General features: G+C 55.7%; 1 protein-coding gene across 3 annotated transcripts; it reads left to right on the plus strand.

The window, feature by feature from the left end:
- Positions 1-6,892: 6,892 nt before the first annotated feature.
- On the plus strand, positions 6,893-27,034 carry NPEPL1 (aminopeptidase like 1). 3 transcript variants are annotated; one of them, XM_074347497.1, is made up of 12 exons: positions 6,893-7,002; positions 10,543-10,728; positions 11,247-11,417; positions 14,759-14,848; positions 15,311-15,392; positions 17,083-17,225; positions 21,897-21,974; positions 23,643-23,743; positions 24,467-24,590; positions 25,010-25,186; positions 25,686-25,796; positions 26,285-27,034. In XM_074347497.1, exons 1-12 carry the CDS (start codon positions 6,970-6,972, stop codon positions 26,441-26,443), a joined length of 1,455 nt encoding a protein of 484 aa, XP_074203598.1. In that variant the 5' UTR covers positions 6,893-6,969; the 3' UTR covers positions 26,444-27,034. The 3 variants fall into 3 exon arrangements, with proteins under 3 accessions (XP_074203598.1, XP_074203600.1, XP_074203597.1); XM_074347496.1 differs by lacking the exon at positions 6,893-7,002 and adding an exon at positions 9,617-9,872; XM_074347499.1 differs by lacking the exons at positions 6,893-7,002; positions 21,897-21,974; positions 23,643-23,743; ... (2 more) ...; positions 25,686-25,796; positions 26,285-27,034 and adding exons at positions 9,606-9,872; positions 18,635-18,776; positions 19,003-21,890.
- The last annotated feature ends 588 nt before the right edge of the window (positions 27,035-27,622 follow it).

The raw sequence follows: 27,622 nt of genomic DNA on the forward strand, positions 1-27,622 counted from the left end.
CGCGCGTGGGCCCTGCCGGGCGCACGTGCTGCTTGACTGGTCCCCTCACGGGGCACGTTCCTGACTCAGTTTCCAGGGACCCTCTGTAGAAGGGGCGCTACAGGTGTGCGCAGGTACAGTCGGCGGGGCGCGTGGAGAGCTGTGCGGTGCGGACCGCCAGGCACGCCTTCCTGGGGCCCACGCCCACCCTAGCACAGCCGTGTGGATCGGCCCTGCTGCACTGAGTGACGTCCTCTCAGAACTCTGATCCTAACCCAGAGTTTGAGCACCCTGGGGTCCTTCCTGGTCTGCCTGTCTCAGCGGTATAACCACGGCAGAACGGCTCCCCTCGCCTCACATAATTCTTGTCTGACTTTATTGGGCCGCGTGTTACTCGCCATGCTGGCTTAATTTTGATCATCAGTCTCTCTTGGTCTGGTCAGAATATGGGAACCATGTGGGGAGACGGGCTGCATGTCTCCCCAGAAGGGACGTTCATGGGCTGGGTGCAGGGAGGATGGAGAGTACGTCGGTGCTGGTTGATGGGTGAGTTATGTACGGTCCCTCCTCTCAGACTTACAGAGGTGGACTTGGTCCTGGGGATGCCAGCTTCGTTTTGAAGCTCAGCAGCGTGCACACGCAGACACGCACGCCTGGATGACATTCCCCGTGTGTTAGCCCTCAGGACTCCTGCAGTTCTCTTTCCAAGTTCCCGCCACCACCCAGATGCCTCCTCGAATCTTGTGGCCTCATGTTTTCGTTTAGTTTTGTTTGAAAGTCAAGGGGAGAACAACCCCCTTCAAAATGCTGCGTATTAGAACTAACAAGGGTGCTGGGTGGGCGTGTGGAGCCTCAGCTGGTCTGAAGTTGCCTCCGATGCGGGACTTGGAGTCAGACGTGGGCATCAGCCACGTTCTGTGTGAGTCTTGTCCCCAACCCCACGCCGCCCTCCGGGTCAGTCTGCCAGTCCACCGCTGGGTCTTACAACACAAAGGCACATTCCACAGCATCAGATGGCAGCGGCTTGTGTACAATTATCTGGTCAATTGAGGCAAAAGAAAATAATCATTTGTCCAATTGTCCAAATTAGCTCCCTGGACTGTCCTGAATGTTCCGGATAATTGTATGGGTCTCCATTTCAGCCCCGTAATCTGGCTAAAATGGATCATTTAAGTGAGATGCCACTCAACACAATGGACATTTAAATTGGGCTTCGTTAAAACAGACCACTGAGTTTAGCGATTTCTGTTTGTCAACTATTGTTCTAAAATTGCTTTTAGCTAATTGTCCAAATTCCGCCGTTAGTAATCTCTGTTTCTCTCATCTTGGAGATGTTGTAGTGGAGGCAAAAGGGCTCTGGTTGGCATCATTTGGCCTCTTTTTCTCAGAGGAAGTGCTGAGGGAATCAACTGTGTTTGGTTTTTCTGTTTGTTTTGTTTTAACTTGATGTTCTGACTCAGGACACCATGATGGACCTCCATTTCCATCAGCTATCAGGGAAATAGAGCGTCTGCCCTTCTCCCCACCGAAACTGCCCCCGTTCCAGATGGGGAAACTGAGCGTCGACAGGGGCTTGCCAGGGTCACACTAGGGTAACCGAGGGCCGGAACTTGAAGCTTCGACTTTCCCATTTCCAGACCAGCACCTTTTCTGCTTATGCCCTTTTAATTGTCCATTCCTTTCGGTAAAATTAAATGACCTTCTCTGAGAAAGATTTAATGGTCAGGATGTGATTTGATAAAAAAAGCTTCCTCAAGGATTTTTTTCCTTATTGCGAAGATTAGAGCAGGCCGAGGCTGAGAGAGATTTGCCGACAGTGGTATGTCATTATCCCGAGTTCAGGTTTTCGTGTAATTGGTGCGAAGAGATTGCTTCTGATGACTAAGGCTGCCACCCAGCAGACAGCAATGCTGCTTCTGTGACATGCCTCGGTGTGCGGACGTGCACATTTGCGATTGTTTATATAAAAGGTGTCCATATACAGAAAAACGCTTACCAAGAGGAATCACATCACCTTAACGTTGTAAATAATAAGACGTCATCTTGAGCAGAACTGATTTTTACAACTGCCTGAGAACGTAGTGCTTCGTTTCCACGTGATGCAGTGGCAAGAAATTGATTTTTTTTTAAATCCAATTAAGCCTCAAGGTTGGTTATCCATTTAAAAGGTTGGCTGAGTTAAACGATGACAGTACCTTCAGTTCGTGCTAATAATTAAATTTGCACAGAACGCCAGCACTTCCTGGTGCCTCGTGGAGGTGTGCGTTGTGCGGTTTTGCACGGTGGTGCCGAGCGCAAGTCCCCACAAAGGTGCAGACACACAGCAGATCACCAACCCTGGCCTGGTAAGTCTCAGAGTTGGCTGCCACCCTGTCACCCCCTCCCGTGGGTTTACCACAGCCCCCTCAGAGAGCGCTGGTCCCCACCCACCCTCTTCTCCATCCACCTCCCCTCTCCCCATACTGTGGCCCCAAGACTATTAGAAAATGGGAAGCAGGTGGGGAGGGTCTAGCTCAAGTGGTAGAGCGCATGTTTAGCATGCATGAGGCCCTGGGTTCAATCCCCAGTACCTCCTCTAAAAAACTAAATAAATAAACCTAATTACTACCCCCCCCAAAAAAAGAAATGGAAAGTAGCCTCTCATTTAAATTAAAAAAAGGAACCCTGGGTGTATACACGCCTTGGTTTCATGTGCTGCTGAATTTATAACATAACAAATAAATCATGTTTTTAAAATAGTACTTTATAGTGCGTATTTCCTATGGGCTCCAACGTGTTAAGAAAAAGACTTCAAAAGGCCTTTTTATGGTTCTCGTAGGTAATGTTTGAGTATTACTGAATTTATGAAGATGTTAGGAGAGCCACAGACCTGACTGGAATGCTTTTTGCTCTGTTTGGGTTATAATGTCACTCCAGTTTTGTAAATCACTGAGAAGGGGTAAGTGATCTTGTTTCAAACCTAGCATTTTAACCCACGTTGGTCATACAAACAAGGGAGCTCTAAGTTTGCACTTTCCACCCCACAACTACAGACCAGCCTGAAATATGGAAACTTCCAGATTCAGTGAGAAAAAAAATACTGAATTTCCTTCTCATGGGCCTTTTAAAAAAATGGCAATTTCTGGTTAGTTTTTCCTTCCCTCGCCCTTTCCTCCACACTGTTCAGCTGCCCACATCCTCAGCAACAGACCTGTGATGCTGTTTTACTTTTCAAGAGATCAGCATTTAGATACGACCAATAGATGTGTTGCTTTACACAGGAGTGTTTCTGAAAAAAAAAAAAAAAATGACTCAGAGGTTTGAAGACTGAGTCATTTTCAAGGCACTAGAGAAGCATCCTACTTAAAAGGTTCCTGTAAGTGAAGATTTTCCTGAAGAAACGGTTTCACGATCAGAATAAACACTGACCCCCTCACCTTGCTTTTCTATACATCTGCATTGTCATATGCCCGGCTTGCGTCAAAGAATGTAGAAGCAGGGAGGGCCTGTTGATGGTGTCTCTCTCACTTCCCGTAGCCGCCTCCCCGGCCCCAGGCTCCAGGTCCTCAACATGCCCTTGAAAACTTCTGCGCCTACAAAAATAATTTCGTTGGTGTTGAGAAGTAAATAAAAATTCAATTCCCGAGACCTGAGGGTTATCACTCTCCAACACAGTGCCCTTCCTGGGAGAATCATTTAGGCTGCTGGCACGGCTAGGGGCCTCTGAGAGCAGCGAAGTCAGCCCCCTCATTTTATGGAGAAGTCCTAAAAACTGATGTTAGAAGGAACACTTTTTGTTGTTAATAAATGGTTCCACTAGCACATTTTTATTAACACCTTCTCTCATCCTACTGATACTGGAAAGTAAAAACAGTGCTTCAAAATGTACTTTTAAAGCAAATGCAAAAGATTATGTGCAATGTGCTCTTTTGTGTTAAGACCCATGGAAAAAAAACATATTTATATATAATCTTTTTTTTCCAAAACAAAACAGGAAAAATAAACTAAAAACTAATAAAAATGATTACTCTGGGCGAATGAGTGGAAGGGGGTGGCAGGGACAGGAGAGTTCTTTGAGCATTCCTTTCTACAGTTTCATCTTCTGAACCGTGTAAGTGTTTTATGTATTCAAAACATGAAAATGTAGGAAAAAATATGAAAACAGTTGTAAAACAAAGAATGTTGCGCACCGTCCAGTTCCACCTGCAGTGGACCCTGAAAGGAATTCAGGGTAAAGACGAGGAGTGAGGCGCTCCTTGTGCCGGGAAAACAGGCAGGACAGTTAGACGTTCGCAGGAGGGAATTTTATGAACCCACGTTCTTCCCATACTAAGCAAAGCACTAAAATCATCAGCTGCAATGTCTGTTCCTCGTGACTGTCAGTAACCTTCTACCTAGACGTGTGCTGGGTGGCAGGTACCCCAAATCCTATCGACACTGACCTCCCCACCACCTCTTCCGAGCAGCTCCTCAGAGCTCCCAGAGAGACTGTCCCCTGGGCGCCCCAGTTCCCAGCAAGCCCCCAAATAAAGTCACTTTGTGCATTTTTATTTCAGTTGACACAGCAAACCCTTGTGTCGAATACAAACAGAAACAGAGGAACCTAGACTCACATCAGATAGACAGACCACACACAAATGAAGCACACTTTGAATATATCAGTGGGATACATTCTAAGAACAACAAAAGAAGGAAGGAAGGGAGGGAGGGAGGGAGGGATCTTGAGCTTGATGTGGTAGGTGAGTTGTCAGGAGCGGAGGCTGTTTGGTGAGAATTGTAGGAAAGAACAACTGAGTCGCCCTAGAAAGCAAATGCTACTTCTGTCCCCTGAAAGGATCGGAAACAGTGGCGCCCGGAGCCGTGAACACGCCTGCTGTGCAGTTCTGGGTTTCTAAACAGGAAGTTCTTACTTTCTAAATAACCATTGCCCCGACCGAAAGGAGACAGGGTTCCTCGGAGAAACGGCTGACTCTGGATGTGGGACAAGGAAGGAACAAAGTGAGCCTGGGGGTCCTCTGACTGTCCCAGAAAAGACACAAGTCTCAAAAACTGCAAGGAGCACGTGAAGAAGATACAGGAGCCGGCACGGTGGCGCACGGCGGCTTCCTGGGCTCACAGCCCTTGCGGCCATGCGGGCCCCGTTTTTGCTTTGCTCTGCTGTCACCACCTTGAAATTCTTGCTTGAAAAAGAGGCTCTGCATTTTCCTTTTCACCCCGGCCCCCACAAATGATGGCCCTCTTTACTCAAGAACACCAAGTAGTAAGTGTAGAAAGGGTGAGACAGCTAGAAAACTACCATGCTGCAACCAATACTTGATTCAGGCAGAGATCATGATTGGATTTGAAAGCTATGGGGGAAAGGTGGTCAGGAAACAGAACATTCTTATAGTCTCAGAGTGTCACTCCATGCATGATAAAAAGGAAACTGATTTCAATTCTATGTAAGTATAAAGGGGGACTGTTCCTTTCCCATGAAGTGGTCTGGCCGACCCCACTGAAACTAGGTAGCCAACTCTGGCCAGTGGCGGGAGACACCTAGGTTACGTGGCTCCTGATGGAGGCGCAGTGGGAAACACAACGTGTATTGTTGCCCAAAACATTTAACCCGAATCTAATCATAAGGAAACAATCAGATGGATCCAGACTGTGGGGCCTTCTGCGAGACATGTCGATGTTAGGACAGACAAAGGCAGGGATTGTTCTGGATTAGAGGAGACAGGAGAGACTTGACAACCAAGCAGAATGCCTTATCCTTATTTGGAGTCTGGATTTAAAAAGAAAAGGCCATGAAGGACATTTTGGGGACAAAGAAAGAAATTCAAATGTGGACTGGATACTGGATACTAGCATGGCTTGATACGACACTTCCATGGCTATAGTCACTGTGGGCTAGAGTTCCTGCTCCTAAGAGATACACACAGAGGTGTTGAGGGTTAAGGGTATGCAGCTAACTTTAAACGACGCAGAAAAAACTACCCAGGTGCGCACAAACACACACGCGCGCGCATGAACGTTGGTGAAGAGCATGCAAATGTTCATTGTACTGGTTTTTCAACATTTCCTTAAGTTCATACATTTTTCAAAGAAGTGTGTAGAGAAATGTGATTTTTATGGCAATCAGTCAATTTTCAATCCTTCGGGGAACATTTTGTGCAGATGTTCTGGCTGACACGTCTGATGCAGTATTTCTAAAAGGTAACTGGGAGGCTCCCTGACGTCCAGGCGTCGTGACAGCGGGCACGGACTTTACTGGACGCAGGCAGCCTTCAGGGACCTCACGCACGTGTCAGCCCCCTTCTTGGATGGGGGCTCACTGCCAGGCCAGCTGTTCCACGGAGCGAGGTCACTGCGGCCAAGCCTTCCTCGGGGCACCTGAGCAGTGATCTTTCTCAGCCAGGAGTGAGCCCTACCTTTACTTCACATTGGTCCTGACTGAGGTGCGTCCAGTGGCCTCCAGTTACCCACAAGGTCAAGTCCAAACACGATGGCTCAGCGTGTATCTCACACACACTTTACGTGCAGCCGCACAAGCTTCTGATGGTTCCAGGATGGTCCGTACCCGTTCGGTCTTTGGGTCTTCGTGTGAACGAGAACCTTGTCAGGGATCAGACTGCCCGGCACACATCGACCTGCCCTCAAGACCCCGCTCAAATGTCTCATCCAAATGCAGTCTCCTCCGAGTGACTGGATTTCTTGGTTTTCCTGCTGTATTTGTTCCCCCACCCCCACCCCTGCGCACACACACACATCCACCCCGTTGTATTCCCAAAGCTGATTTGGCCTCAGGCTCTTCAGAAGTAACACATAAGTGTACATTTCATATACCTAGAGCTGTCTACGTAATATGCCTTCAGAAATACGTTCTAGAATGTGAACTGTAACAAAAAAACTTCCTAAAATGTCCTGGCAACTATTCTGATTTCTTCCAGAAGTTTCTAGTGTTTCCCTCAACTCCCAAATTAAGCCTGAAGACCCAGTTGAGTTTGGAATGAGTTTCAAGTCATCAGAAACATGAGTTACTTCTTGGGTTGCATTAAAGAGCCGGTAAGTTGTTTTAAATGTTCATTTTTTAGAGAAAATTAAATCGAGGTGAATTTTTCATTGACAGTGAAATATATACTAAGCTGTGGATTAATACCATCATAAAAAATTGTCTAAACAAAGTGGGGCCCGTCTTATTTATGTTGAAGTCTGCAAAGTCTGCCGTGAAAAGTACTTTCCTGGAATATAGTTGTATCTGTCACAGGCTGCATCTTGAGGAAATTGGCAGGCGTTTTAAGTGGAATAATTCCGTAGTGTTCTGTTTAGTTTGGATTTCTTCGACTCAGGGGTGGCTTAAAACCAGAATCAGGAATATCTACTTCTAACAGGCATCTAACATTTTTTCTTGCTTTGTGTGTAGAAGGGTTCAATCAATGTTGGTTGAATTGAATTACCCTGTTCACCCTTTCTCGAGACCACTGGAGTCATTCAGTTTGTTCTTAAATATGGAAGAATTCTAAAAGGAAGGAATCTCCAAAATGATGTCTCTACCAACAGTGTCTCTCTCCCTCCAATTCCCAATTCCCTGTACACAAAACTGCCAGATCTGCCTTTTTTTAAACGTGGCTTGGATCTTCTCTCAGTTTGCAGACGTCTGTGGAGTGAATCAAAGACTCCCCGCTCCTCCACCACCACCACCCACTCCCTCTCTGGTCTCCAGGGACGCCCCCCTGCTCTGATGCTCTGGGTCCGTGCCTTCCTCCGGGGCTTCTCCCACCCGCTTGCCTCCCCCTGTCCTATTAGCCAGTGGAGATCCTACCTCACCCCCTGGGGCACAGCTTTCGTCCCTCACCCTCCAGGAAGAGTCCCCTGCCCCCCAGAGTGCCCCGTGCCCATCTGCAGCGTATTTGCAAACAGGAAAAAAGAGTGATAGATCTTCATCCATGCTCTCCGTTCCCTTTACAAATGTGTGAAAACATTCAGCTGCTGTAAAGTCTTTTGAGGAAAATAAGATCCAATTAGCGCTGACTTTTGTGTCGGGAGAGCTGAGGGTTTTGAAGGAATTCCTTTCACTCAGTCAAAAACTATTTTTTGAGCGCCTGCTCTGTGCCAGGCCCTGAAGAAAAAGGCAGACAAAAAGACCTGCCTTCTGAGGGCCGCGGCGCTGGTGCAGTGGGATGCTTTGGGTGGCCTGCCCTGTGCCAGGGACCACGGCTCCAAGCTGAGGGGCAGAAGTGGAGGAAGTGGACCTGGAAGATGAGAGTGTGGCTCGTGGGTGGGAGGCCATCAGGGAGTCAGGAGACATGCTGGGGGGTCAGTGGCCCCGGTCTCAGCTGCCACACTAGGGAATTGGCTCTGTTGTTTTTTAAGATTGCTAATGAAGAGGAAATTCAAAATAGAAGAGGATTGGGCATGGAACTAGCTAGAGGTAGCAGAGAGGGTGCCAACCAAAGGCCCTTGAGCAATCAGGATGTGGACAGGATTGGGTAACAGGTTTTTTATTTTTAAATGATTCCTGGTAGAGCTTCCTCAACCAGGTCACCAGTCTCTGAACCTCATATCTGAGCTGCAGCGGGAGCCACGCTCACTCACCGTCCACTAGGCACCCCTCTACCTTCACTCAAGGCCCCTCCACCACCTACCACGTGCCCCACCCCCCTCTAGGGGACCCCGCCACTAGCCTTTCCTCCTCAGTGAGAGGTGGCTCAGGTGTCTTGTAAACCACTGGCAGCTTCCTGTAAAGGGGTGGGCTGGACAAAGCACTCCCCCCGCCCCCCGCCACTGCACTGACTAGGTGGTGTGATGCTTAGACTCGTAATTGGCCATCCCAGAAGCAGCAACCTGGGTGGAAACCCAGTTTCTGTGCCCTTCTCACACCCAGGACAGTGCCTGGCCAATAGTGGGGGCCCACAAACACTAAGGGACCCAGTAAGTGAGGAGGAAGGGACTGATGACCCTGCCCAGCATGCCAGAGGGGCCTCCTACTACTCAGGAGCTGGCCCCAATCCAAGAATCACCAAGCCCATCCAAACCTGACAGCGGGGCAGGGTGTGTGAGGGGTGGTGAGGACAGCCCCGGCAGCCAGGGGTTCCCCTGGACCACCAGTGGCTGCTCAGAGACCCCCAGGGGGCCTGCTTCTTCCTAGGGCTGGGCCGGCTCAGGGCTCATCCAGAATGTGGTCTGGTGGGCACTGCTGGGTGGATTTCAGGCGGGGCCTGCATCTGCTCAGGACCTTCCGAGGTCAGGGCCACCAGGGTCCTCGGGCAGCCTCCTGGGGTGAGGCGCTAGGGGCAGGGTGCCAGGGCCCCTTCCCGGAAGGGCTGTCTGAGAGCTGTTTCCTCACTTTGAGGGTAGGGCTCACTAGGGGCCTGCCCCCGGTTCAGGGCCTGGTCGGGGTGGGGCCTGCCGCGGTTTGAGGCCTACCGGGGTTTGGGGCCTGCCGTGCTTGGGGCCTGGTCGGGGCCGGGGCCGGGGCCGGGGCCTGCGCCTGGCCGGGGCTTGAGGCCTGCTGCCGTTTGGGGCCTGCTCCGGGTCCGGGCCTGCAGGTCCGGGCCGCCCGAGGCCGCCCGGCCCTGCCCTGCCCTGCCCTGCCCTCCGCCCCGCCGGCCCGGCGCCCCCTCGCGCCCCGGGCGGGCCCTGCACGTCTCGCGAGCGGCCCGGAGCGGCGGGGGAGGCGGGGCCGGCGACCGGGCAGGGCCGGGGCGGCGCCGAGGCCCGGCCCGGAGCGGGAGCCCGAGCGGAGCGGGCGCAGCGGCCGGGGCGGGGGGCGCGGGCCGGCGAAGATGGCGAACGTGGGGCTGCAGTTCCAGGCGAGCGCCGGGGACGCGGACCCGCAGAGCCGGCCGCTGCTGCTGCTCGGGCAGCTGCACCACTTGCACCGCGTGCCCTGGAGCCACGTCCGCGGGAAGCTGCAGCCCCGGGTCACCGAGGAGGTGAGCGGGCCGCGCCGGCCGCCATGCGCCTCCCCGCCGGCGAGCGGAGGCCGGGCGGGGGTCAGGCCGGCGGGGAGGCCTCGGAGGCCCCGCCCGGCGCCCCCAGCCCGCCGCCCGCCCGCCGGCCGGGGTGCGCCAGGCCAGGCCGGCCAGCGAGGCCCGGGGCCGCCTGCCTCCCGAGCAGCAGAAGAGCGGGCGCCCGTCCAGCGCGCCGGCCCCGCCCGGAGAGGCCGCTGGCGCCCCGCACCCACCCGGGCCGCAGGCTCGCGGGCAGAGCTGGCAGATGTGACCAGGCGCTGAGGAACTGCCCTCGAGGGGCGGGGGGCCCAGGCGGCCTGCCTTCCAGAACCCTCGTGGCGGGGCCCACCTGCCCCCCGCTTCAGTGGCACCTGGCTGGTGCGGGTTTCAAGCGTTTGTAGCAAAGCAGCCCCCAAACTGGTCGTGTAAATCCCCACTGCTTAGTCCCACGAGGGTGGAAGTGTGCCAGCAGACACGCACGCGCCCGTCTCTAGCGAGGCGAGACGTGACACATCTTAATTAGGGACCGTGGGTGCCTCGGGGAAGCTGCAACAGTGCCCTTCCAGCGATGCCCAAGTCTGCACGCAGCGCCCCTGGTTTGCGGCCGTTTGAAGTCTGGTGTCTGTCTCTTGTCTCTCCCCTTCTGATCCAGCTCTGGCAGGCCGCTCTAAGCACGCTCAACCCCAACCCCACGGACAGCTGTCCCCTCTACCTGAACTATGCCACCGTGGCGGCCCTGCCCTCCAGGGTGAGCCGTCACAACAGCCCCTCGGCCGCGCACTTCATCACCCGACTTGTGCGGACCTGCCTGCCACCCGGAACCCATCGGTGCATTCTGGTGAGTGCTTCTGAGAGAGGCTGACCCTACACGTGGGCTCCGAGTGTGGAAGGTCATCTGGCCCCAGCCAGGGGCATGTGTCTCCTGTAGCTCAGCCCTCGGGACCGCAGAGCACTCAGGTGGACGATGTTGCCACAACTGGACATTGTCACCCCAGCTTTACAGATAGGGAAACTGAGGTCCCAGAGTCCAGGCCGTCCACCCCAGATCAGTTTGGGCGGCAGCTCTGAGGCTCACACCCAGGTTTCCTGAGCCCACGTCTGCTGTGCAGACCCGCACGTCCTGCTTTCCTGTCTCAGGAGTGGACCACATCTGCTCACGTTTTCCTTCTCACATCGTGGGACAGTGGTTCCAGGGAAGGCCCCTGGGATAATGGCTTTGTTGGGGCGTCTCCGTCCAAATTGTTTTCACCATGGCCTCCGACCCAGCTGTGGGGCCCTAGCACTTCCTGATCGCGGCTCCCATGGGTTGGCCCCTCTTCCCATCCCCTCATCGAGGCTGTGCTCTCTGTGCTGCAGATGGTCTGTGAGCGGTCTGATGCCTTCGCCTCGGCCTGCGCCCTGGCCCGCGCTTTCCCGCTCTTCACCCACCGCTCGGGGGCGACACGGCGCACGGAGAAGAAGACCGTCATTGTGGAGTTTTTCCTGGTGGGACAGGACAACGGGCCAGTGGAGGTGTCCACCTTGCAAGTGGGTGTCCCAGCGCCGCCCCCTTCCCCCCAGACCAGCTCAGGCAGCCGGAAGGGGTGTCAGGAGAGCTCTCTCCCACTTGCTGGGAAGGACTGGACAGAGGGATGCTGGAATTCTGAGAAGGTCCCCCAGGGCCGTCCCAAAGCCAGCACCCGGCTCCCTGCCCCCAGGGTGGTCTGTTCTCAGCATTCAGTTATGTTTGGCTAGTGCTGACCGAGCACCTCCCCGCGCCAGGCGCTTCCTGGTTTAACACTAGTCATCCACCTGCGTGCGCATCGCTTTACCCTTTATGGCACACTTTTACATCTGTTATTTCATTTGATCCTCTGAATAATCCTTTTGAGGCAAGATGAGGCTGGAAGTGATTCCACCTTAGAAGTCAGCTTGTATGGGCTGAATGCCAGCTTTCCTTCCCCATTGGACTGTCCCAGACCCGCCATCGGCGTTCTCTCGCCCTCTCTATCAGCAGCCCCACTCTGGCCGCCTTTCCCCTCCTTCACCCTTGACTCTGTCTCGGCCGTGAGCAGCCCCTCATCTTCTGTCCCCCCAACCTGGATCTGCAGCTGCTCCACCCCACCTGGATCCTTTCCCCTAGAAGCATACAGTGTACATCATCTCTGCCGTCCTGAGGCAGCTCTTTCTCCTTTCCTTCATTGCCCAGCTTTCAAACCCCGTGGTCTGATTGCTTTGCCTGTCTTAACTCCCTTGTCCCCCTCAGCCCACCAGCATCGAGTTCCCACCCGCTCTTCCTGACGTTGTTTTCCAAGGGCCACACCTGGAGCACACTTGCCATCCCTCCTCAAAGTGTACCCGCCCCACCCAGAGCCAACCCCTCCCCACAACCCCCTCCCCACACGTGCCCCCCCCCCGCCTTCTCTGCAGGGCCTTTGTGCCCCCCTCCCCCGCCACCGGTGCATTCCAGCCTCACTCCCTCCTCCTTGAGTGCCAGGACCTGGTCTCATGAGTAATCCCAGAGAAGCCCCCTATATGATGAAGGACAGTGGTTTGGGGGGTCTCCTTGGGCCCTACATCCCATCTATCCTACTTTGCCCACCTGCACTGCACTGTTCTGGACCACTGCAGCAACCTCCTAGCCTCCAGATGCCCCCTCCTGTTCCCACCTCCCACTGCCTTACAAAGGCACACCTGACCAAGTGAGCGCCTGTGTCTTCCCATTGCTCGTCGGGTATCAGGCACTGCCCCGACACACTTGTGCACACATGCTGAATTCTCACAACAGACCTAGGGGATGGGCCCCATTATTACCCCCAAATTGAGGCTCAGAGACAACAAGTGCCTCACCAGGGCCACGCCAGCAAGGGGCAGAGCCAGGTTTTACCTTCTGTGTGTCAGCCCTCTTCTGTTCTGCCTTGGATCGTGAGCACGTGAGGTTCTGACATCCCGTGTGGTCTTTCCCTCACCGTGGGAACCTCCTAGACCCTCTCCAGGTCCTGGTGCCCCCCGGGTCCCTGTGGCCTCTCTTTTCTTACTCCTCTGTAGCATTTAACGGGAGGATGTGTTACAGTTCTCTGCTGGACTTGAGTCCCTCGGACATCTCTGAATTCAGAGTCTAGCATGGAGCCTAGCGTACAGCAGGTGCTCACATAAAAGGGGATGGACTGAATGAATGAGTGGATGATCCTGCTTTTGTGATGCAGAAACGGAGGCATGATGAGGTGGGAGCCATCTCCCCAGAGGGGCTCTCCCCCCACACCCTTGGCTGCTGTGTGGAGGGGCCCTGAGCTCAGGGCTGCTGGCCTCCTTCGAGACGAGTTTTAGGACGCTGAGGCACTTTCCAGACAGCAGCCACGGGTCTCTGTGACTCCCACAGACAGGGACCCTCTTCCTCCTGGAGGAGAGCCCGCTGACAGGCAGCAGGGACCACACGACACATCTCATATCTGAGCTGTCAAGTCTCTGCTGCTGAGGCTCAAGGTTTAATTACCTCGGAACGGGCAGAGGCGGGGCTGGTGTTATCAACCCAGAGCCTGCCCTTTCCTGACCCCGCAGTCCTGGAAGAGGCGGTGATAAACTTGTTGCTGTCCGCACCCCCACCAAACCCGCACAGCTCTTCTCTCCCACTGTCACCTCTTCCCCGCGCTGGGAAGGGTGACCAGGCTTTGTGGGTGGGCGGCTGGGAGCCCTATGGGGCAGGAGGCACCGTGGGCAGAATGAGATGGCAAAGCTCGGGGTCAGGGCTGACACGGGAGTGGACAGAAGTTCTTGACAGAAGCTGCGGTAGGGCACGGGCAGCTGGTTTGGGGACGAGGCGACCTCTGCGTGTGCACGTGCGCCCGCAGTCAGCAGTGCCTCCTGCGGGGAGTGTGTCAGGCTCCCGCTCCCTCCTGGGCGCTGGGTCTGTGCATGCGGCCAGTCTGTGTCCCTCCCTCCACGCCCTGTGGCCAGAGCAGTGGTACATCAGATGACCAGGAAAAAGGGCCGGGGTCTGCTGTGACCCTCACATGGGTCACGTGAGAAACATTCCTCCCCAGTGGGTCCAGGGGCTTTTTCTTGGTTGGGAGGATCCAGAGAAGCTTCTGGAGGATTTGGCCTTTGAGACATGCCTCACAGGATGGCTGGGGTCCTGGCAAGTGGAGAAGGGAGGGTGTGTGGTCTGCCCAGGTCACCATGACAGCAGGACCACCAAAGTGGTCACTTGGACCACAGATGTTTCTTTCTCGCAGTCCTGGAAGCTGGAAGGCCAGGATCCAGGTGGGCTCTTTGAGGGACCTCTTCCCGCTTTCAGATGGCCACCTCCTCGCTGTGTCCTCTTAGAAGGGCGCTAATCCCATCATGGGGGCCCCACCCTCCTGACCTCATCTAAACCTGATGACCTCCCAGAGGCCTCCTAATACCGTTGCACTGGGGGTCAGGGCTTCAATGTATGAGTTTGGGATGGGGGGTTCTCAGACATTCAGTCCATCACAGAGGGCAGCACCTCCTCCTGAGAGAGGGTGTGGGATTGGCAGAGGCCAGAGGTAGTTCAGGGCCAGGTGGGAGGCCCCTGCCACAGAGAGAAGGACGTAGAGCAGGTGAGGCTTGGAAAGCAGGTGGGCCCTGCTTGGTTCGGGGGGAGCCGCCAGGCTGAAGGGCTGCTGTGTGATCCTGGAGCCGCAGTGAACTCTGTGTAGGTTGCTGGGGTGGTCCCAGGCACTGGGTGGTGGGGGTGGCACATGACCCTTGCCTCCCTTCCATCTGCTCTCACTGACCTGGCAGCAGCCCCACAAACTCGCCCCGGTGACAGGTGCCTCTGACATCTTTGTGTCCCTGGGGGATGGATAAGGAAGGAAGTCCCCCCACCTGGCTCCAGGGCCCTAGTGACAGCGTTTTGTTTTTTCCAGTGTTTAACAAATGCCACGGAAGGTGTGAGGCTGGCAGCCCGCATCGTGGACACGCCCTGCAACGAGATGAACACAGATGCCTTCCTCGAGGTTCGTGGCCCAGGGGTCCTGCCGGGGGTGGGGCCAGGCTTGGGATGGTGTCGACAGACCCCATGGAGAGTCAAGAAAGCTGGGACTGCAGGGGTTAGTCCACGGTGTCTGTACCTCGCCCAGGGAAGCCAGGAGCTGCTGCGGACAGAGTCGTGCATCCACCTTGAGCCAAGGGGCCAGCAGGCCTCAGCTGGGGGTTGGGGGAGGACAGAGCTGCCTCCTCCAGGCCCCTCTACAGGACTCCAGCCACGAGCTGCAGGAAATCGCAGAGTTTGGAGGCTGAGCCTTTTCTCTTGGGTTTAATCATGCTCAGAGCTGAGAGTAAAAGCCACTGGCTTCCCAGCCTGTCCCTCTCCCACTGCACAGGCATCTGCTCACCCCTGGCCCAGGCCCCGGCCTCACCCTGATTTAAGCCATCTTCACGTGTTTTTGTGTTGCTGTTTTTTCCATGAACACATCCAGGAGATTAAGAAAGTTGGAAAAGATCTGGGGATCACCCCAACCATCATCCGGGACGAGGAGCTGAAGACAAGAGGATTTGGAGGTGGGTGGGGGCTGGTCCTTGCAGGTCCTGGCCTCAGGAGTGGCCCACGGACCTGGGTGGCAGCGTGGTGCTGGGCCACATGGTGTGTCACCCCAGCTTCCCCCGAAAGGAAACCAGCCTGTGTCCGACCCCAAGGCCAGACCCTGGGAAGCGGACCATCTCTGGGGGAGAAAGGAGGCAGTGGTTCAGATTCTGATTCAGATTCTGGAAGCTGCAGGATCCAAGTCCTTCCCCTGCCCGCTCTGCGCCCTCTCCAGCCTCCCTCGTGCTGCTGTCCAACTCAGCAGGACCTTTCTGTTCCTCGAATACACAAGTCCATGTCCACGTCAAGGCCTTGTACCTATGGCTCTTTCTATCTGGGATACTTCCCCCTAAGATATTCTCGTGGTGTGACCATCTAACCGTCCTCATCTCAGCCACCTCCTCAGAGAGCCTTGCCTGATTGCCAGGCCTGTCCTCCCCAACTTTCCAGGCACCAGGGTGTGGTGACATGTAAGACAGACGCTTTCAGTCTGTCTGGAGAAGGTCTCTGTAGTTGTTATCTGTGGCTGTGAAACAAATTACCCCAGAAAGTAGCAGCCGAAAGCAACACACATCCATTATCTCTGGGTTCTTTGGGTGGGGAATCTGGCGTGGCTCAGCTGGGTCGAGCCCACGGTCTCTCCCAGGCTGCGATCTACGTGTTCACTGGAGCTGTGGTCATCTGAAGGCTCAACTGGGGCTGGCGACGGGCTCCAAGCAAGGCTTACTCGCATGCTGCCAGCCGGCCTCCGGTGTCTGCTAGCCGCTCCCGGAGCAGCTGCTTCTCTCACCTAGGTCCCGGAGCAAGAGCGCAAGAAAGAGCAAGTGAGATAGCGGCAAGGTCTCTTCTTATGACCCAGTCCTGGAAGTGGGCTCTCTATTTCTGCCACATCCAGAGGACCTGTGACACGCGATCCTGCCCACACTAGAGGGAGGGATCCACGTGGTCCAGAGTGCCCAGAGGCGGGCTCTGGGGGGACCATGTTAGAGGTGCCTGCCACAGACACATAGACCAGTTGCAGGTAGAGGAAGAGGCCATCCTTTGGGGAAAGCTTCACTGAGGAGGCCACATTTGCAGTGGGTCCTGCAGGATGAGTAGGAGTTTGTCAGGCAGCCATTACTGGCTCTTGTCTTGGTTGCTCTGATTGTTCATTTTGATTATTGGAGGACCTTGAGGAGTGGGCTCTGCCCACAGCAAGCCACAGTTTTCTTGAGAAGATGGAGCATGGAAACGGACAGTGAGGCAGTGGTGGTAGCGAGCCAGTACAGGGAGTGCATTCTGAGTGCACAGAGGGGTCAGGGAAGGGAGGCGAGCGTGGGCTGGAGTGGCCTTGAAGCATTTTCAAAAAATCATTTCATTCTGCAGTGCTGTTCACTTCTTTCTGGGAATGATACAATATTTTTTTCTCAGTGGGTTTTCTTGCCTAATATTTTGCATAGAATTCATTTGCAGTCCCAGAGCATTGAAACTAATTTGCATTCTCCAATCCCACACTAGCCAGGGGGCAGGAGAGGGTGGGGAGCTCGGGCTTGGACCGCAGAGCTTTCCAGGAGGAAGCCGGCAGGCCAGCGGCAATTCTGGGGGGATGCAGTGTTTCTGGGGGGCTGCGGGGAGTGCTCTGCTCAGTCCCGCCTGAACCTAACCGATATGTCCCGGTGCTTACCCTAGGAATTTACGGAGTCGGCAAAGCTGCCGTCCACCCTCCAGCTCTGGCCGTCCTCAGCCACACCCCAGACGGAGCCACCCAGACCATTGCGTGGGTGGGCAAGGGCATCGTCTACGACACCGGGGGTCTCAGCATGAAGGGGAAGGTGAGCTGCAGGGCTGGCGCTCGGCGGGTCCAGGCAGGGAGGCCCCTTCTCAGAGGTGTTGAAGGAAGGAGTGAGGTTCCTGGGGCTCAGTGTTGGCGTGCCTCTGGCCTCCGGGTCCAGGAAGAGAGGCCAGGGGGCCCAGTCCCCTGTAAGAGGGAAACAATTCCATGCTTGCACTCCAGACAGGAGTCAGGAAACAAAATCGAGACAGGATGCAGTGAAAAACACAAAAATGTTTAAAGGGTTAGAAAACAGAACCCAGGGAGGCAGGGTTCAAGGAATCAGGGGTTCTGTCTGAAGAAGGAAAGGGTGTGGGGTGACGCCCACCATCCCTGAGACCGTCCGAGGTTCCCCCAAGAGGATGCTGGGTAGTGGTCCACACTGGACCCCTCAGAAAGCAGGTGCCCTGGTTAAAACAACAGGAGTGGGGACCTGGAAGCAAAGCTCCCGGGAGCGTTGCTGGAGGCTGAAATCCCAGAAGGCTCTCCTGCGAGTGACCTATTCAGTCCAGTGTCTCAGGAAGACGGCTCACGAGGAGCACCAGTCGTGGCCGGTCTGTGCGCCTCAGGGCCCAGCGCGGCTGGGGCCTGCTTTGCGCCGGCAGCCGCCACGGCACCAGGAGGAGGAGGATGAGTGTTCTCATCTGCTCGTCCCGCACGCTGGTGTCGAGCAACTTCTGTGTGCCAGGCTGGGCCAGGCCCAAGGGAACACTGGGAAGCAGCAGACTGGGAAGTTTCTGCCCCAGGAGCCCTGGAAGAAGACAATCAACCATCCCAGAGAGAGAGCTTTAGAAGGGAGAAGACGAGCCAAGCTCATGCGGAGCAGCCAGTGAAGACCGGCAGCCCGCGTGGCTCACAGACTTGTCCTGTTGGCCCAAATGGTGTTTTAAAATCTGGATTAGTTACCAACATTTAAAACAGGAAGAATTCTCACAAAACTAGATCTCTGGCCTTTCATAAATGCAGAGAATCTAGCAACACTGGTCCTGCGTTCCCACCTAGAGCTGGGTGGCGGCTGTCCCCCATGGATGTAGCCGACATCCTGCAGTTAACCGCAGGCCCCACCACTCCCTGTCGCCTCTCTGGCATTGAATCCCAACATCAGTTGCTATTTAGGGTAGGCATTATGCAGCTCCTTTCTGCACTTCTGGCCTGTCTACTTTATTTGGTACATAGAGTGGATGATCTTTTTTTTAAACATCTCTCCTCCTCTAAAGAACAAAATTATTTTCAAGACTAATCAGGAAATGAAGCAAATAGTCATTACAGTTTAGAAAAACAAACACCAATAGTGAATTCTCTTTTGTTGAATTCCAAACGTATCATACCAGTAAAAAAAAAAAATTATAGTAGATATAAATAAAGAAGTAATAGATTGACACTTTTAAATAGCACTGATGTAATTTTTAGCAGAAAGAAACTGGCTGCTGTTGGTCTGTTGTGGGCATGGCTGTCAGCATCCCAGCTCTGCTGCTGGGCATAGCTTCTGCGGACCCGTCAGTGACTTCATCACAGCCGGGCTTCTTCACATCCTTATGTTCACCAGACAGAGGTACCAGATTTGTCAGTCTGTGTTTCACTCATAGTTGATCCAAAAACACGATTAATTTTAATTTTGAAGAGTTTCTATCACATGAAGCAACCAATACAAATACTCAGGGAAAGCCTCTGATGTGAGGATCCCCTGGCTGAGAGCCGCTGAAACTCCCATTTCCCAAGAAGCTCCCGAACCTGTGATCGCATCTGCGTCTCCTGTTCTTTGAGATCAATTCCATCAGCTTTCAGGTGTCTGTGGAGCGAACGAATTTTCAACAGGACAACTCGAGCCGTTCGCAGGGACTGTGGCGAGAAGAAACTCGGTGCCCCGGCTGCCCTCAGAGCCAGCTCGGCTCAGAGCGAGGCCATGGTGGAGCCCCAGGCAGTTCTCAGCATCCACCGAGGAGTCGTGTTTCCAAAAGGAGAAGGAGTTAAAATAGGGTTCGAAGCTTTTGTTTATATGATTAGAACTTGCTTCAGCCACAGCAGGTTTCTTTGCGAGGAGTACCGTACCACTGAGGACAACAGACAAACTTAATTCTAGTTGGTTTGTTATTGTTTTCAGATTCTCCGCAGACGATGTGCCCTGTCTAGCTGTGCCAGGTCCCAGTCACCCCGGGGCGGGGGCTCTGGCCGGGAGGCGGCTGAGTCTGCCTGGTAGAGTCTTGGTCTCGTTTCTCCCGGAATGGATTGGATGCTTGTTCCGGTCAGTGGCTGGTTGGAGGGCTGGAGCAAGAATCAGGGCTTCCCGGGAGTCAGTCACTTTGCTGGTGACGCCACCTCCCAGTTTTGCAGGAACAATCACAGCTCTGTTTCCAAAGATTTACGAGGTAAATCAGGATCCGGTCTCAGGTGTGTTTGTCTCAGGACCTCCTCCACTCTGAAGTGTTGATCCCCAAGAGATTTTGTTTATAAGGCTGATGTCTGTGGATATTTACCCACTAGAAATTAAAACTGGGACATTTTAAAGATATTTATTAATTTGCTAAAAAGTAACAGTATGAACCCACTGCATGCTAATGTAAATAATACAATTTCATGAAAATAATTGTAGTTTCCAAATTTAAAAATATTAGTGAGAAGAATGACAGTGTTTTACATTTTTTCAGATCTCTTTGGTGTCTGCCTTAATAGAAGACAGCTGTGGTCACGTAGCTGCTTCCCCGTTTAGTCTGCTGTGCTGTGTGGTTTTAGCTGAACTATAAAAAGAAAATCTGGCCTCAGTCCTTTTGTAGTTGGAGAAGGGAGGAGCCTTTTGGTACCCTCTTCAGATAGCTAAGGACATTCTTTGCTATCACACCAAAACTTGACAGGTGGTGGTCTCCGAAGGCTTAGTTATAACGTGGAATCTGAAACCGTATCAGTGAACTCTGGTTCTCTGCTGCGTTAAAATCTCCTGGTCTGTCTTGAACTTTGAAGGCATGATTTTATATCACACGTGGGTCATTTGGAAAATACTGTTCCTCGAGTTATGCAGAACCTCCAGATTGTGACACGTTTCGTTGTGTAATTTTTTTAAAAAATCACACTTGTCAGTATCACCATCCATCTCACGTAAAAGGTCGTTGAGTACTGGGAAGCTGCTATGGAGGCAGATAAAAGGTTTCCAAAACTCTGATTTTGGTTTGAAAGCTCAGATTTTACCATCAACACCAGAAATGCCAACTATTCTCCTGGAGGCGAGAGAGGCTCACATTCATTTTTTGGAAAACGTCTGCAGATCCCTAAGTCTGGACTCCCATCACCTGTCAGTCGTCCCTCCAAGTAAAAATGGTGTTTGTGAGAACAGAGGCTCCAGCCAGGTGTCCGGGGAGCAGCAGAACCTTTCTGGCCCCTTCCGTCCCGTCACACAGTGTGGGGAAAGGCTGAGATTTTTGAGAAGTTTATAGTTTTATTGCTTCAGCAAGGAGATGCAAGTGAAACTGGCAACAACCTTATTTCCTGGAGGGCTGGAAATGAATCCGGCAACCGAAAGTTCACGTGGGCCCCGGCCAGGCCACAGCTCCAGCCACCACGGCCTCTACCCTGCTGGCACTCACGTCGGCCCAGTGAAGAAGGCGTTACCGTGGAAATCGTTTCTTTTATGAAAACAGGAATGACAGACAGGGGTCCGCAAAGCTGACACAGCCAGTCGAGCTGCAGCTGGGCATCTGCTCTGCCTGTGACAGGGGTCCCGCGGTTTCAGTGACCATCTTGAGCCACTTCCCGTCTGGCCTTTTGCAAGGGGTTTCGTTCTAGACCTGAGGCCCCGTTTTTCCATTTAAACAATCCTGCGGTTTCTCGCAGATTAGGTCAAAATAGACAGCTTATTTTCAATAGTGCTAGCTGGGTCATTTTCACTCAACTTAATTGTAAAAGCAGCTCGGTTTATATCTAAAAATACTTTCCATTAAAACTCGAAGCGTGTGTAATCCAATGAGGGTTCAAAAAAATCACCTGGTACATTTCAACCCCACATCTTTACATCTGATGACCTGTTGTTAATTTAAAATATGATCCTGTCAGTTAGAGTTGGCAGCCTACAAAATGTAAAAACGCACGGCTGCTCTCAGCTAGTTTACAGACACTCACGTTTGCCTCTGCTGCGGGAGGGCACCTCTGTCTCCAGCGGCCCTCTCATTAGACTCGTCACCCAGGAGACACGAACGGGGGGCAGGTGGCAGGTGTCTTCACAGCGGTGGTGGGATTAGTGATGTGACAGGGACCAGGGATGTTTGGGAAGAGTTCACATTAATCTGGACAGATTGTTCAAGACAGTGACGTCAAAGAGCTGCAGACAAACCCCCAGGGAGACTTGGTCACAGCCTAGGTGGCTGTGTCTGTGCAGGGGCCAGGCCATGGCGAATCTGGAAGCTCTGGGTGTCTCCCCCTCCCCTTCCCCCTTGCACAGTTCTGTTTGGTAACCCCCAAAGCCCTGCTCAAGCCAGAGGGGCCCCAGCACCTCTGGACGTGGCTCCCTGTTGCCTCTGGAGGACCCCCGCGTGACCAGCACAGCTTCCTGGGCTCTGTGGGCGCTCAGGCAACCCGGCAGCGGGTCCCGCACCTCTGGGGCCCTGATGTGAGTGCGGGGGGCACTGTTGTTGGCAGGACAGCATTGCTTACCTCCCTCTCTCTCACCCCTCTGTGCTGCCCGCAGACCACCATGCCGGGGATGAAGAGGGACTGCGGAGGCGCTGCAGCCGCCCTGGGGGCCTTCAGAGCCGCCGTCAGGCAGGTGAGCGGGCCTGTGCTCCGCAGGCTGGCAGGGGGCTGGGGCGCTCCCTGGACCTGAACCCCCAGGCTCGCCCCATCCTTCCTGGGTCTCCACAGCCTGGCACCTTCCTCCCCCGTCCACAATCCCACACCAGGCCCCTTGGGCCCCCAGAGCCTCCTGCCTTCTGCCGGCTAAGGTCATGACAGGCGTTTGCACTGAGGGGATCGGTCAAGGGCACCTGGGCATCATTTGTACCATTTTTGTAAAGTTTTTTGTAAAAATTATTTCAAAATGAAATGTTTTAACATTTTTAAAAGATGAGGATGCGCGGTCCAAAGGCAGGGTGGCGCCAGGTTCCAGGTGGCGATGACCCTGCAAACTACTCACCTGAAACCCTTCTGCCCGGACCTGTGCGTCGTCCCCACACCCCCATACCCTGCAGCGTGAGCCTCAGGGCCGCCTGCCCAGGGCCCCCAACACGCCTCCAAGCTGCTGTGCCCTGTGGGGTCCCCACAGCAGCCCCGGCACCCCAAGAGCCTCTTAGAAGCACAGAGTCTGGCTCTGCCCAAACCTGTGGAGTCTGCGCTTGGGGGTGGGGCCAGCGCCTGGCTGCAGCCGGGGCACATGGTCGGGGCCGGACAGGTCTGGCAAGCCTGGAGGTCTCTCCTCGCACTCTGCTGTCTGGCAGTTCTGTTTGGTAGCCCCCAAACCCTGCTCAAGCCAGAGGGACCCCAGCATGACCGGCAGAGCCTCCTGGGCTCTGTGGGCGCTCGGGCGCTTCCTTGCTGTTGCAAACTCCTCTCCTTCAGGGCCAGGCCCTGGGAAGACTTCAGGGCCCCTCCTTCACTGGTGAACTTCACCTCTCTGGCCGCAGTGGCTCAGAGCCCCTTGGTGTTGTCAGGCCTGCGTTTACCTTTGCTGGGGGCTCAGCACCTCTGGTCGAAGAATCAACTGTTCCAAGGGCCAAGAGAGATGTGGGCTCTGACAGAGCTGTCTGACAGTGCCCTCGGGGCAGCCGGGAGGGCCATGCACGCTCCGGGTCAGGAGGAGGTGCATCGTGGTTAAGAGCTGGTGTCCGGGAGTAGCGGGAGGGCAGGGACAAGGGCGTGAGGGCTCCTCTCCCCTGCCACCACCCCCTGGCCCGGGCGCAGCCTGCTTGGGGTTTTCCGGGCACGTTCAGAGCCCGCGCCAGGAAGAAACTAACTGGGCCTGTTCAGGGCGCGTGTCAGTGTACACATGGCATGTTTTGGCATCAGAAAGCTGTAGCTTCTCACGTAGGTTTGTGAGGCCGAGCGCTTCCCTGCCCTGTGCATACAGACATGTGCAGCTTCATTCCTCAAGGTGATGCAGATCAGGGGTTTGTGCGGTGAGGGTCGCTGACTGCTGGCCACACATTGTGAGCGAGGCCCCGCTGAGTGGCAGAGTCGGGACTTGAACCTGGCGGTGCAGCCAGACTTCTGAGCTCGACCCTGCTTCGTGTGGGCTCTGGTCAGGGGGCCTGGGCTCCCAGGTAGGGCGAGCTGCCGCCTGGAGTCTCCTGCCAGGTCCGTGGGGAGTGGCGGGAGGCTGTGCCCTCTGCTCCCTGGGTCCCCATCTGGCTGGCTGTCCCAGGGTCGGAAAGCTGCAGCCCGTCCTTCCTCCCCCGGCACCACCGGCCTGTAACTGCAGACTCTGTCCTTGTCCTGCTAGGGCTTCAAAGACAACCTCCACGCCGTGTTCTGCTTGGCCGAGAACTCTGTGGGGCCCAATGCCACGAGGCCCGATGACATCCACCTGCTGTACTCGGGAAAGTAAGGCCAGCCCTCGCGGTGTCCCTGTCCGTGGGCTCGTGCCCCTTCTCCCCGGGACCCAGCCACGCCTTTGGGTTGGCGGACTTCACCCTGCTCACCCCCTGCCAGAGCCACGTGCTGTTGGGAGGACCCCCGTGACAGGAGTCCCTGGGCCACGGGCCTCTTCCTCCCAGGGTGCCCGTGAGGCTGGGCCGTGTCCCTGGGTGAGATTGGGCTCAGGGACTCGGGGTCTCGGGGTCTCGGGACCTACTTTGCCTGAAGGGGACGGGCCTTTCCAACCTTTAGGCTCAGTGTTCTTTGGTGTTGGAATCTGTGCCCCCAGATTCCCTACTTGGGGGCCCTCCCTGCATCCCCTCCTTGAGCTCAGCCCTCGGACTGCTCCTCCCCAGCTGCAACAGAAAACACTTGAAGGTCACAGCGGGCGGCAGCTGGAGGAACAGGTGGTTCAGGATTCAGATAGGAGAATCCACTCGCCCCCACCTTGCACACAGGTGCCAGTCCCCAGGGTGGCCCCAAGAGGTGTTTACCGGGGCCAGACACTGCGTGCCAAGGGCTGGCAGTTCAAGCTGCCACACAGCCCAGCCCTGTTCTCCCATCATCCAGACGATGAGGGGCCCGGACCCTCTCTGCTCCTGATCCTGGTGCTGCATTGCCATAGTGGGCGGGGGTGGCCCTGCCTGGAAGGGGAGGCGAGACTCTAAGTGGGGTCTCTGCTCCCCCCAGGACTGTGGAGATCAACAACACGGATGCTGAGGGCAGGCTGGTGCTGGCGGACGGCGTATCCTATGCCTGCAAGGACCTGGGCGCCGACATCATCCTGGATATCGCCACGCTGACCGGAGCTCAGGTGGGTGGGCCCCTCGGCTGCAGCCCATGTGCAGCTGGAGCCCGTCAGCTCTGAACAGAGAGGGCTTGGCTGTCCGTTCATCTTTGTAACAAGGCTGGAGCTTGTCCTTGGGGCTCCTTAATGGGGCAAGTGAGGGGCCCGTGGACCCAGCTGGGAATGCAGGACAGGCCGGGGACCACCCCCGCCATGTGGTCCTGCTCACGCTCCTCTCTGTCTATGTCTATCTCTCTCTCTCCCTCTCTGTCTGTCTGTCTCTCTCCCTGTCTGTCTCTGTCTCTCTATCTCTGTCTCTGTCTCTGCCTCACCTCTGGCTTCTCCACTTCTCTCTACCCGTCTCCTGTCTTGGGCATTCCTCTCTCCTCCCTACCCCCAACTCTGTCCATCTCTCCCCGTGTCCCATCCATCCCCTCCTTCCCCAGGGCATTGCCACGGGCAAGTACCACGCCGCAGTGCTCACCAACAGTGCTGAGTGGGAGGCGGCCTGCGTGAAGGCCGGGAAGAAGTGCGGGGACCTGGTACACCCGCTGGTCTACTGCCCGGAGCTGCACTTCAGCGAGTTCACCTCAGCCGTGGCCGACATGAAGAACTCAGTGGCGGTAGGTGGAGCGGGACAGGCAGAGCCCTGCCTGCAGGGAGCCAGAGCGACCCCAGGAAACAGCAGCAGGGCAGACGAAGGTCCCCCACGAGGCCCCAGATCTGTGCTCTGGGGGGAGGGGAAGCGCCAAGCGGGGACATCCCTCTCCCTGGTCTCCCTGCCGGCATGTCCGCCATGGCAGGTGCCAGGTCTTCCTCCTGACTCTGGGGTCTGCCTCGGTTGCCCCCAGCAGCTCTTTGCTGGCTGCCTCTTTGCCCCAGGGTGAAGACAGACCCCTTAGCCCACTTGCAAGGCCCCCGGGGTCCTTCTCTGCTGCTCCCTGCACTGGGCCCTCCACCCTAGGCCCCTTCTTGCAGACACCAGGGGAGGTGGTCACTGAGGATGGTGGGGTGGGTGTCTAAATGGGCCCATGTGGAAGGCGCCCTGGGGGGAGGGAAGGCGCCCCTCCCGCACGCCCACATCACAGGGAGCAGAGGGTCACATCGGCCTCCTCCCCTCAGGACCGGGACAACAGCCCCAGCTCCTGTGCCGGCCTTTTCATCGCCTCGCACATCGGCTTTGACTGGCCTGGGGTCTGGGTCCACCTGGACATCGCCGCACCCGTGCACGCCGTGAGTCCGGGCCCCCTGGGTGTCCTCCGTCTTGTTGGAACTTCCTCAGCTGGCCAGCCCCTCCTCCCAACCCGTCCGCTCCCCGCTAGTCTGGCCGCTCCCACCCTCCCACGCCTTCACATCCCCCTCTGGTTCTAGAGCCACAGGCTGAGCTCATTGGAAATATTCTGTTTTGAGGGTCACACTGCCCATGGCCCAGCCTCCGGCCAGCTGTGGTCCCCCCTGACCTCTGGTCTCCTCATCCCTGGGAACAGTGTGGCTGCTGTGTGCAGTCCTTCCCCAGCCAGCCCGTCCTGGGCAGGAGGCCCAGGAGACGGGAGGGGAGGAGAATGCACAGGGCCCCGAGTGTAGCAGGACCGCGGAAGAGGGCCGTGGGGCATGTGGGGGGCGGACTCCTGGCCCTGGTCCCAGAGCCCCTCCCCCAGCCATGCGGGTCCCCCAAGCGGGTCTGGCTTGGCTGCAGAGGTTTCTACCTCCTTTGCCTACAGGGTGAGCGCGCCACAGGCTTCGGCGTGGCCCTCCTGCTGGCACTCTTCGGTCGGGCCTCCGAGGACCCTCTGCTGAACCTGGTGTCCCCACTCGGCTGTGAGGTGGATGCCCAGGAGGGGGACACAGAGAGGGACTCCAAGAGGCGCAGGCTTGTGTGACACCAGCCGCCCGCCCGGTGACACTGGGCTCTTTACCTCACTTTGCACTGATTAATTGTAAGCAATTGGAAGAGTATACCTTAAGATGAGCTTCAGTTTGTTTTGTTTTTAGTTGTCGTGGTGATGGAAACAGCTCCTTCTTAAGTCTTAGAAGACAGCTCAGGGTTTGGTGGGGCCCTGGGGAGGGTGAGCAGGCAGCACTGGGCTTCCTTCTGTTTGATTCCCGCCAGCTTCTGCAGACCGTGCTCCCCCACTCCCGGGGCCCCCGCATGACCTCAGGGCCCCAGGATGCATGGGTGGCCCTGACACTCTTGGCCAAGTGGCCCTTGGGCCTCCCACCCCTGCTTGGTGCCCACGGTGGGTGCCCACAGCCCCATCTGCAGCCCCAGGCCCAGCACGTGGCACCAATGCTACAGGGAGCCCAGGCCTGTGCTCCAGCCAGGGCTGCCACTGCCTCCAGGCAGCCCACCTCTTTGAAAGGATGGAGGTGACTTGCTTCGGGGACCCATTTTTATGGAGCAAGAGGAATCTGTATTCTGGCCCCTTAGGATTCACTGGAGCTTGAATTAAACACAGCTAAACCACATCGCATCTTCGCCTCCGTCTCACTCTCTTTCCAGCCTGTTATAGAAAGAAGCCCCAATGCCTGCCCGTGAGGCTGAGGCTCTGAGCTGCCGTGCCTTCTCCCAGACCAGCATCCAGCTTTAAGGTGCAGCTTACCAACCTGGTCTTTGCAGATGAGAGCCCTGGGGCCCTTGGGGCCAGGCCTGCGTAGCCTAGGCCATCCTGGTTCCGAGGCTGCAGAGCGCAGCCTCCAAGGTGAGGCACCTCCAGGGCTTTCCCATGATCCTGCGGTCTGCAGGGAAGGCTGTCCTGACCCCCGAGCACATTACAAGGCATGTATTGTGCTGGATCAAGTATGTTTCCTTGGCACTGAAGGCCCCTGGGTATGATCCTAGGTGCTTAAAGGCAGGGACTGGCCAGGTTTCAGGGAGACCCCCTAACCTGGGGCCAGGTGAGACAGGCCTCCCCCAGTTTGAGTGAGAATGCAGGTGGGGCCTCTGTCCCCTCCTGTGCTCTGTCCCAGTGGGCTCTCTGGGCCCAGAGGAAGAGACTGGGAACTCAGGCCCCACCTGGCATGAAGGCGGCTCCCCACCCCACCTCCACTGGGGACAGGAG

This window comes from Camelus bactrianus, chromosome 19 (genome assembly GCF_048773025.1).
Source record: "Camelus bactrianus isolate YW-2024 breed Bactrian camel chromosome 19, ASM4877302v1, whole genome shotgun sequence".
Classification (NCBI taxonomy): domain Eukaryota; kingdom Metazoa; phylum Chordata; class Mammalia; order Artiodactyla; family Camelidae; genus Camelus; species Camelus bactrianus.